At 39.9% G+C, this 12066-nt stretch overlaps 1 protein-coding gene across 1 annotated transcript in view; it reads left to right on the forward strand.

Moving 5' to 3' along the window:
- The window catches only part of LOC139692132 (Krueppel-like factor 2), a 61612-nt gene extending 50796 nt beyond the window's left edge, over positions 1 to 10816 (forward strand). The window contains 1 exon segment of the mRNA XM_071590179.1: positions 9777 to 10816. Coding sequence (XP_071446280.1) covers positions 9777 to 9967 — 191 coding nt within the window. The 3' untranslated portion in view covers positions 9968 to 10816.
- Positions 10817 to 12066: the final 1250 nt, after the last annotated feature.

Below are 12066 nucleotides of genomic sequence, written 5' to 3' on the forward strand. Positions count from 1 at the left end.
TTTAATTGGCGATGAATATCACATGGGCGAACGTTTCTTGCATTGAGGAATTTAATCACTGCCCTCACTTCACAACTGGCGGCGTTCTCAATTTTTTTAAACATTGTAAACAATCACAGAAACAACACAGGCAATGCTAGCGTCACGCAACTTGGCTCAGAGAAGGCAGACAAGCCACTGAAGCTATCTGACCTCGTCCAGCGGCTACTCGCGTCGTCAGCACTTCATGCGGCACGAACGGGTACTACTTTCCGGATGACCCTCGTATATCTGCGCCTTTTGCACGATTGTAATGCTACTCATAACGTTACGTCCTTTAGAAGGAATAAATGTCCTAATTTTCCATTAGTTGAACAGATTTTTAAATTCGATTTGGCATCAAGGATATATGTAACTTAAAAAGTGGAGGTAATAAGTTCATTACTGAAAGTGTACTACGGGATTAGCTCCAAAATTCACTGAAATGGGTTTCTGAAAAACATTGATGATGAAAATGTTGTTGTAAAAATGAAATTATATCAACAGCTGTCAACCATTTGCTTGTCAAATGGGAAAAAGCGTATGATTGCAGACGTATGGGATATCTAATTGATTTTTTTACAAATAAAAATTTGATAGCTTAGTTTTTAGATTATTCACAAATTTGCTGCATTCTAGGGTAACACCATTCATTCAACAACGGAGTAAAATCTGTTGGATATAGGTATGAAACATACGCGGTTGCAAGTTTTTTCCTTAAAAGTCGAACAAATATTTGTGGTCCAAGTTTTTTTCCTATTCATCCGCTGATTATTTTGAAGTTATCGGACCCATTCCTGGTGCATGCATTTCCAGGTGACTTCACCATGGAGGACGGTCATCTTCAGGTGGAGTGTAGGTCAAAGAAGTTATGACGGAAGTCACTCCTTCCCGGTGAGTAAAGGCCAAAGGAAATGTCAGGTGAAAGTTAATCCAGCCCTGAAAATTTGATCAAAAATGTTCCACTATTGCGAACAGTTCTGCCAAAATTGAATGCTAGCAATTTGATAATAGATACTATTTTGGATAAATGACGCCCCAGGTGAATATCAATTAAAGTCATTGACCTTAGATTGGACAAAATGAATGGATATCTCACTCCCTCCTCGGACTTTGAAATAGGAATCCGCGAATGCACATTGCACAGATATAGAGGGGTTTACTGATTTGCAATATATACATCAACCCCTAAAAGCACTTATTTGCATGAAGTTGAATAAAGACAAAAGGTGTGATCTTAAACAAAAAAAAGTTTCTTGTAAAACGGGGAGCGTCAGGTAATTTACTCTCCGGGGAGCTTTCTTCATTTTTGGGCATTTCTTTCGACTGCTGATCATAAATAAATCAAATAACTTGAATAGTGAACTGCTGCTAAAATGGTGTGCACGCCCAGGCGACGACGCATGCCAATATTATTTGATTTTCGTCCAAAGTGCCTTTAATTATTAGCATAAATAAAGCGGGTGAATGGAAATTGTTTTAGCGACAATAACACTAAAATACGATATTATTGGATCCCTTTCCCCATTTGTGATAAACATTGAAAGTGGATACTTTTGAATTAACACGTAAACACGACGATCGTTACGCGGTAGCTTTAATGAAAAGAGAGAGTTGTTAAGAGGATCTAAACCGTAAACGGGGAGTGTAAAACTGCGTTTTATCACTCACTACGGTGTTGCTTCGTAAATCACTAACTGTTTCGAACAATTCATACCCATGGTGAATCACATAACGATTTCACGGCGTCTTTTTCATTTTGAAAAAGTGCATTTTACAAAAATATTTTTCAAATGACTTATACACATATCCTGCAAAAGCTGCCGCAAGAGCGCGTAGTTGGAGGAATTTCGGAGATACTCTCTGGCCGCCCTTTTCTTACACAGTGTACTTTTACCTTAAAGTTTCATATTTAATCCTGAATTGCACAAGCGCTTTTAAATTTCTTTCCTAACGAAGGCAATATAAATGAACATCGTTTAGTCCGCAATCAGGTATTTTCGCGGTTTTACTCATTAAAAATATTTTCGGGAACGATCGGATCAAACGAAATCTTACCTAAAATGATGATACAATGCAAATGAACGGCAGGAGAATTTTGAATCTTATCGATTAAGGAAAAGCTGCATGTGGCGTAAAACACACGCATCACTTCTATGATGGATTTATATTGAACAATTAGTCTGAGGATGCTCCAGAGGTTTTCGAATAGTACCCAGCGTCCCTATTGCGTCAGCAAGTGTCATACTTGTCGCGGGTTTCTCTTGCCCAAATCTCATCCCACCCAAAATTTTCCATCGCGGACAGTCCTAAAGGGCCGCATAGGAGCTAAAGTTAAAGAAGTTAAAAAGGCCTCGTAGAGAAGCAAGTGTTATCACTTGCCTCCCATCAAAGTCGACCGTTTTTTGTAAGTTCTCTCGCTGTTTTCCTTGGTGATCTTGCAGGACTTCCTCTTGAATGTTTCCCCGTCATCGCAAAAGAGTTACGTGAGAGTTATATAATGTGGATCTCTTTAAATTCAAGTTAATCGTCGTTTTCCTCATAAAGACCAATGATACATTATACGATGAATGCCATTGAAATATCCGTCTCTCCGTCAACGGCGAAGATAATTTTTTTTAATCACATAGGGGAGCATTTGGAGACCCTCGCTATCTAGCGATTTCGTTGGGATATCTGAAAAAATGTTATGCATCTTATATATTCATTTCATTAGTTGAAAGAAACCAAATTATTTTATCGGTGCAAAATAACGCGAAAGAGTGCATAAGACAAATACTTGACCCATTTTCATGAAATATGACAGTTCGTTAAGAAATGGAATCGAAACAGGAGTTGCCAAACGTTTTTAATTGACGACTACTTCACTCTAAATTTCTTCTTGTAACTTTCCGAAAACAATACTTATGAAATCAATTATTTAAATGTAAGAAGTGGATATGAAGTATTGCTGATCTTTAGAAGCCATGGCTATTTGTGTGGTACATGGGGATAATAATAAGAAAAAATAAAAATCGCTAGAGTTGAATTTGGGGTCTTGTATGAGGTAGTGGTGCGAGGGAAAGTGTAAGGATGCAGTTATTTCACATTTCCGAAATTATAGCATGAATATTGAAATGAAATAATGATTTTGTAATTCCTCACACATTACGAAGTCAATACTTTAATTTCATTTAAAAGAGTTCTGTTATTTCCATGAAGTTACGCCGGGGACAACACATTTTATGGAGGGAATATTGCGCTATTTTTTGGCCTGATGCTTGATACGGTTTTACCAAAATATCAAAAATCCAATTCATTTATCCCTCCTTTCCATTAAGAGAAAGATAGATGGTTAATGTTGTTGGCAGGGACTGTCCTCCACCTCTGTCAAAGTAATAAAAAGTCCCAACCGAGACTTCCATTAGGAAGGAACCTTTATTTATCAATCGAGAGATCTCGCACCAATTGTGACACCATTCTGGCCTCATACCAAGGCTAAGGAAAAAAAATATTTAAAAAATCTTGTTTTGACAGGCCGTCGTTTACTATCTGCGATTCTTGTCCACGCAAGTTTTTTACCCTGCGCTAGACAATCGGAGTTAACGCTGAATTCTGTTGCCTTCACTCACGCCACATGTGGGTGAACGAATTCCGCCTAATTTTTGCCAGTGGCGATAATATTCATTTTTTTGATACTCCAACACTTGAGGTTAGATAGTCGTGTATAATTCAAGTTAAACAATGCCTATGCCCGAGGAAGGATTCTAGCCTTCGACTTTTGGATTACTAAGGTGGTGTTTTATCGATCCGGTTGTCAAATCCAATCCGAATCTGTTCGACTTCGTACGTTAATGTGCTTCAGCTTAAATAAATAACTCTGATATCCTGCGGAGAAATGTGATGACAAGGTGAAAGGGTAAATGCTATCTTTCGCCAGTTTGACCTCATTTGGAATATACTTCTAGTAAATGGGATCCTCATGAAGTTGGATTAATTGGCGAACCGGGTCGCATTCAGAATAGAGGAGCTAGAGTTGTGAAAAATTGCTATGATAAACCGAGTAGGGTATCAAAATTATTTAAGGATCTATGTTTGAAATCACTCCCGAGGCGAAGGTTAAATTACAGATCAAACCTCATGTATTAATTGGAAGGAAATCTCTTCAGCAATGATGTTGAAATGTATTATTTGCCGCATCGTACTACGGTAGGAGAGATCATGGCAATACAATTCGAGAAATTAAGTGTAGAATAGATTTAAGATGCCATGTTTCCCACGAACGATAAGGGATCAAAATAATATTGTCTGACCGCGTTAGGAAGAATAGGTCTTTTGGGCGGAAGATTGTCTGGTGTGTCATCACCTGCCACACATCCTAGCGGTGGCTTGCAGGGTACTATATAAATCTGAAACCCCTGCAGGAAATGGAACTGGAATACAAATGGGTGAGCCCAATCCCCTCACCCGGACGTAGTGCAAACGATGACATTTCCCATTCGAGTACCCACTCGAACAAGATGGGAGTTTCTTCGAGTTAAACCTGCCATTCATCGAAGGGGATTAACTTCCCAGGCTGATTTTCGCCACTCCTCTCCCTCTTGATTTCACCAGATTACTCGACGTCCTCGCGACTGGTGTGGCGGTGAGTCAAGGCGTGATTGTCCGCGGGCAAGCTTTTCTTCAGTGTCGGGAAGGGCGAGCGCATATGCGAGGCTTACGGAACGTTTCTGTGGGGGTGAAGGGAGGGGGGAAGCGCGTCGTCGAAGCGAACTTCCTCGCGGTCCGCGCCGTGCGCCAGGAGGAAGGGGGGGGGGGTGATGCCCCAAGTGGCGGCTACCAGATGCGGCACTCGGTGAGGGGGAGTGTCGTCTTGCAGATTGAGAGTTATGACAGAGCATCGAAATGGGTATTCTTTTCATGCCGTTCAGTAAATTCTCTCGCTCACCGCGGTGATTCCAAAGGAAAGGTAGTTTTCGTAAATAAATTCTATTCGGTGGAAAAGTTCTGTTGCCGGAAAAGAAGCAGAAGCGTAGTGCTTTTCCCCCTGGAATGGAAGGAATTCATTCGACTGGCTCGGTTTCGACTTGAGAATAATTTCCTAGTTTTCAGATTGCAATTGGCTCCTTTGAATTTCACGGCTGGTCGGGTCTACTCTCCTGGAGGATTGACTCTGCTGTATACTGGTATATTTGATGGGACTATATTTTCAAAATAGGTACTTTTCATTCCCTAAAAATGCTGCTTGCCCGTCAGGAATGTGAATCACTCGACTTTTAATCATATTCAAAGGAAGCTGAGTATTAATAACGACTTGGTTTATTTTTTTATTTTGTTTTACTAATTGATTTTCAACTAAGCATTCGATTGAAATGTATACAATAAATCACAGAATGAGGCACTTTCCATTCAATAAATTCAATGCGTAAGAGGGAAATCCCCGCTACGTGGATTCCATTGGATGACATCATACGGTGCAATAGAGTTTTTCCTCATTTATGGTACCATAGCTTGAAATTGGTAGACAATTACTACGATAAAATAATTAATTTTTATTATTAATTCGAAAGCGAAAAATTTGTCTTTATTCCAGGAAAACCAGTAAACATGTTTACATAATGTGAATCTTGCGATAAACCTTGGTAATAAAAACAAAGCTTCTTACTCCGTTTCACTTATTCCTTTAATTTAGTGTCTAATTACTAGAATCCATATTGCGACATATTTTTATTATCGTCTTAATAGTAACAGAGCCTAGTAACATGAAATGTGTGCACCAATTCTTTCATTTTCCAATGACATTATAAACAGCTTTCATGCTTTATCGCGTACGATTTCTTATTATATTTAAAGGAGACGTAATACTTCCGAGGTGGTGGAGAATACGTAGAAGAGCTTTGTGGTCGAGAGATTTGTAAAATATTGATAGTACTCTCCTAGCCACCGCTAGGGTGCGATGCAGGGGCGAATACACACCAGAGGGGGAATACACACCCAGGCCAACCTGAATAGGAAAGTAAAAAGAATGTGATGTTGACAGTGATAGCTCGGGTCCAGGAATACAACTACAAGATAGCGAGATAGAAAAAGCACTATCGTAAATGAATGAAATTAGGCAGTAAGAATAGATAATATCTTAGAAGCACTGCAAAAGAGTTAAGGAAAAACTTAACATAATTTAAGAAAACACCTAGTATTAATGGTTAAATTATTTGGTCAGAAGACCCCACTTAATTTTATTTTCTCTGACAGGACGGTAAGTTAGACACCAGAATAGTTTTACCCGAAAATGACCCTACCGCGATCGAACAATATTAATCTGATCCCTTATCGTTCGTGGAAAAAATGATATCGTAAATCTATCTGTTCTACACTTAATATCTCTAATTTTCTTATCACGATCTCCCCTACCGTAGTACGATGGGGGTGGTAATAGAAAGAAATATATAAAGAAATTAATAGAAAGAAATTTAGAATAAAATCAGGATTTTCTTGTGTGCCTCGTGGATTCTGAGTGGGCCTTCGATCGAGTGGAGTGGACTAAGTTTATGGAAGTGTTGCAGAATATAAGAGTTGACAGGGAGGATAAGCGACTTAGTTGAAATCTGTATACATCTACGTCCCATCATGCAAGCTGCCGCCCAGGACATGTTGGTAGGGGAAGTTAGACGTCGCAAACCATTAGAATAATTATTGTTTGTGTTGTCTTAAATTATGTTCCTCACTGCTGCGATCTCGATTTGTGTGCAAATCAGAAGGCGTAGATTAAGGGTAGCAGAAAGAGAATCGGCATGGCAGTGTTAAGCAAGAGAGAGGAGACAGGAATTTTCGTTATGGCCGGTAATTTGTAACGTTAATAAAGAGGAACTGTTACGGATGCCGTGGGTAGGGGCTTGAGCAAGGAATAAAAGTTGGCGGAAAGGTGATTAAGTCAGGTTGGTAGATGATCAATCAGAGATTGAAATTACTGTCGATTGCTTTACATAATCAATGCGGAAAATATGGAATGAAGATAAACCATAGAATAACGAGAATTGTGAGATTCCTAAAAATAGAAAAGCGGAATAAATAGGGCAGGTCACGTATATTGAAAACATTTTGGATAGAAACGGGAGCAGTAGTGGGGAAATAAGGTGGAAATAGCGTTTGCGAAAGAAGCATTTGCCAGCAGCGAATTGCTGACGGGTATGCTAACTAAAGGAGTGAAGAGATTACCACAGAGTTTTAAATGGAGCGTAGCACTTAATGGATGAGAGACCTAGTCCTCGAGACAAGAGAATAATCGATATTTGAGGACATGTGAAATTTGGATATGGGGAAGAATGGAGTAAATAAGTTAGACGGGGAGGACGACGTACTATGAAGTTTTAAATGTGTTATGGTATGAAAAAAGAGGAAGTGGCGAATTGAAATACAAATGAGGCCGATAAAGTTCCCGGAAAAATTATAAAGAGGTGATATAAAGTTGAAGGTCGCGATAAAAGAGAGCATGTTAGGACAGCGGTGTAGAGGAATATAATGGGGTTTTTTTAAGAGACAATGAAGGCAGGCAGAAGGTACGAAGGAGGAAATATTTTGGGACAAATAAAAGGAAGTCCGCCCCGTGCGTGGAAGATTATTCGGTAGAATGCCTTGAATAATATGAATTTATTTTCTCCTAAACAACCACAACTTGCGCATTAGCAGGGATTGTTTTCCTTTAAATATCCTCAAATATGTTATCTCTACTAAATATCTAATCAAAATGTTCATTGATGCAATCATTTTGTAGTCAATAAAGTGCTCCGATTTTCTTCATTAAAGGAGACGTCGCTGTACCCATTTCGGCTTACGATGCCAATGCCTTTCATGTCCTGAAACCCATTCGAGGGCAGCAGAAGCCGTAGAGATCATCTTCCATTTGGTATTTTTAGGTTTCAGTAGCGGGGAGCGATGTCAGATAATTTTAAGTCAAAGCTCAAAAGGCAGCTCGCTTACATTTTTAGTGCAAAGTATTTATATGCATACATATCTGGAGATGGAATAATAAAGTTCCCAGTTCTCGAGAAAGTTCCTGGCATCGCGGGGGCTCATCTGAATTGTAAAGCTTGCCCGTCGGACGTGGTTAGCGTGCTCATGTCAACGTGGAATTGGCTCCGGTTGCGAGCAGGAAAGGCACGCGCGGCCACCGTCTGTGTTCGGATTATGTATTCCAAGCATCCTGAGTCATCAATGGGCGACCGCGTGTACTGCCTAATTTTGTGCCGTAGATTCGTGGCGCACAACATGATATGGCACGTCCAATGCCTTCGGATTTCTTATACCAGACAACGAAATCTAAGTCGAGCCCACACTCGCATGAATGACTGTTTTAAACCTATATTCATAGTATTTTAAATCGTGGATAGGAGCTCATTATTTTTCGGCAAAATAATTAATGTTGTTTCCGCAACGCATCAAGTCTTTTAAGAATACCAAGTTTCAAAGGTTGTTTCGATTCACAGATGAGGGGATCAATAACCTCGAGGGATAAATGGCATTTAAAATTCTGGCAAAGATTTGAAACAAAGTGGAAATAGAATAATAAATCACAACTGAAATTAAAACCCCAAAAAATTTCTTCTAAAATAAATTTGTTTTATAATTTACTGTTTCAGCGAGACAAAAAAATATACTCGCAATAAACTAATTTCTTTAAATCTCGTGATATACCGCTTGACTTTTGCGCTTCTATTAGTATTCGTCAAGAATACGTTAAGAATTATAAACTTTGAGATAAACTTTAGATTTTGAGAAATACATTTATAATGTATCTCTGCGGTAGATACCATGAACCCACTGGAACACACCCTAACAGTCGCTTCCAGGGCACTATATAATGTAGACGCATGAAAGTGATGGCTTGTACGTTTAGACTTATTTCAAATTTATTGAAAAGTGTTCAAGGATGTTAATAATCGTCCGATAGATTTCATGTATCATTTCATTTTTACATGGTACTTAGCAAGCCACCGCTATGGTGTGTGGCGGGGGGCTAACACACATCAGACTATTTATGGCCCGAATACTTTTCCCCATCGCGTGGTCGGACAACTATTCTAATCCATTGCTGCAGCCGATAGCATATATGTATGTCTTTGATATTATATTTTTCAGTTTAAATGTTTATTTCTTTGAAGCGAGGTAGGTATCCATCTATAACCATTTCACTTCGTACTTGTAGGACAAAAATCTCCCAAATGAAACCAAAAATGTTACCAGATAATGGCATATAAAATTCTTGAATTTAACGCGTTAATATCATTTAGATTAAGGGGTGTGCCCAGTAAGCATAATATTTGTGTCTTCCCTAATTTTTCGGTGGATAAATCGTGCCAGTAAACCGCTGTTCTTTCGTGTGAACCTTTGTCTTATTACTCCTCAGCCACACACCCTAGCGGTGGTTTGCATGGTACCATGTATGATATCGTGTTGTCATATTATTGATTTTTTGTGCAGTTGACGGTGCGATATGACTTAAGCCGCAAAAATATCCAGTTACTAATATCACTATAATTTAAATCAATATGAACTCCAACAGAATATGGTCTTTGGCTATCATTTGTGTTCGTTAGTTCTCTTGAGTGGCTATTTACCTATGAAAAACTCACTAATGTGTTGTAAAATAATCTTACCTAAAGAATGGATGCGAAAAACTACTTATGGGCTTTCCTGAATTTAAAAATGTATCCCAAGTTATGTATATGTTCTGATTTTTGTGATCTCCGAACTAAAATACTTCTTCTTTGTCTACTTGGCAGGCGAGAAGCCGTACCGTTGCCATTGGCCGGAGTGTGAATGGAGATTCGCCCGGTCCGACGAGCTCACCCGCCACTATCGGAAACACACAGGGGCCAAACCGTTCAAGTGTCAAGTGTGCGACCGGTCGTTCGCGCGATCAGACCACCTAGCTCTCCACATGAGAAGGCACCTCCCCAAGGCCCCCAAGTGAACGACTGCGGAAGAGGTGGAAGCCATCGAGGAAGAGTCACGAGAACGCCACACCGTGAGGGGGGGGCAGGGGACGGTACCGACCTTCCCCCACACCTCTGTTGCTCCCTACACCAAGTGCCACAAAGTTTCGCGTGGTGGGAGCCATCGGCGGTTTGTTGAGTCGTCGCCGAAGCCGTCGTTGAAGACTTTTTTTAAACTCGTGAAACGCAGCTTGCCAGTAAACTTTAAAATGTGAAAACCAACTCTCTCTATCTCACACACACACTCTCTATTTCTCTCTCACACCCACACACACTCTTTCTCAACCAACCGTTCCTTTCCATGTCTCCACATTTTGAGGCATAGAGTAAGCAAGGGAGTAGGTGGAGCCTTTTGAGTCCAAATACTTGGCTTTATTTTACGTAGAATTTTGGCCTGACCATAGTGAGACCAACGTACCACAGCTAATGCGTACTACTGGACTGTACTCTAGGTGAATTTCCATTAGATATGCGGAAGGAGGATGCATTCCCTCGGTAGGGCTGTTATTCTATTTTGGTTGGCTCTATGGCAGACAAATTAAACGCAAGTTCTGCCCAACTAAAGCGGCCGATTGCGTGTTCGCAATTGCTTCACTAATTTTTTCCAGATATCATATTGCATGGCTCCATCTACATACTTTGGCCTAATCTATACTGTCGGATGATGAATAATTAGGTCGCCTAAGGAGAGCGAAGTACCTCTGATAACTTTCGACGTCGACCTAGCTGGAGGAAGACTGGTCGGACGGAGTAGGTTGGAGCGGTCGACGCTTGTTCCGGACTAGCTGTTGAGACTTCCAAAAAGTGCCATTTCTCGTATTTATTCGGAGCGGGATCGCGAAGTGGGGGGGGTCCATTCAACGACGGAGAGGGGGGCGGGGAAATGGGAATGATAAGGGGATGGGGGGGACCCCGTCTTCGGCCCGTTTTCCCCTCTTCCCTTTTCCAGTGGAGACACGCTTTCCCTTCCCGGAAACATCCCCGGTTTCCGGTCTTCACCTCGAAATCCGTGGTCATAAAAATATGTGCAATGAGATGGGAGCGTGCTGTCGACCTAATGAAGTCAATTAAATAATAAAAATAATGTGGAACTCGCCCACTCCACATGAGCAGTGATTACCAGGAGTGCGTGTGGTTTTAGAACTAGTTCAAAAAAAAAACTAAATCATACAGTTGGCATTTATAATGAAATTCAGGTCTCTTTTTACCGTTGTGGTTTACGCAACGGATAGGAATCGCATAGTATTCTCGCTCAACTTTCGCGAAAGCGAAGTTAATTTTTATGAGGCTTAAATGATGTAAAGAAACAAAGGAGACATTCCAGACGTAGTGCATCTTTCGTATTTGAAGGGAGTTCCACGTGCATTTCAGTGTATATAGAGATGATTTTTATAACGTTTTACAATTTATTGAAGTTTTTTTTACATGTCTATTTTTATAATGTTTATTTTTGTTTGATTCGTAAGAATTCGCTCACCAATTACTAATTTTTTTTTACTTAAACGTTTTGTAACGCGATCTTCTTAACCTTTACTAATTTTTTACAGTCCCTTTCGCTGGATTCATGTCCACAAGGGACTTCTAAACATATTAAGTATAAATACAAGTAAGATTTCAATGAAATCGCACGCTTCAGGGAGTGAACAAATTGTGTCATTGTAAATAAGCGATAAAATGGCGTGCCAATTGCATTTACACCGCTGAGTGATTTACTTGTCATAAATTTATATATTCGCCACCCAGTGCCTTATCCAGTATTACTTCGATGTTTTTTTTCTAAGTTGATTGGAATAACAGATTTGACGACAAACTAAAAATCATTCCATTTTGTCTTTTGAAATTATGATATTAAATACGTCCATGAAACGACAAAATATTGCCTGAGCTAGTGCAAAAAAAACGAAATCGATCTAAATCTCTTTTTTGCCTTCTTCCCAGTAAGTCAAACATAATTCGCCAGGAATTTGAAATGCCGTCTGTTTTTTTTTCTTCAAAACTTTTCTCCTTATTCCGAAAGAGGTTCGTCTTTTTTGGTCGATCCTCTGAAGTGCACTCATTTTCCATCGGGCCGGCATAC

The sequence above is a fragment of the Hetaerina americana genome, unplaced genomic scaffold (genome assembly GCF_022747635.1).
Source record: "Hetaerina americana unplaced genomic scaffold, ioHetAmer1.1.p SCAF_4, whole genome shotgun sequence".
In the NCBI taxonomy this organism is placed as follows: domain Eukaryota; kingdom Metazoa; phylum Arthropoda; class Insecta; order Odonata; family Calopterygidae; genus Hetaerina; species Hetaerina americana.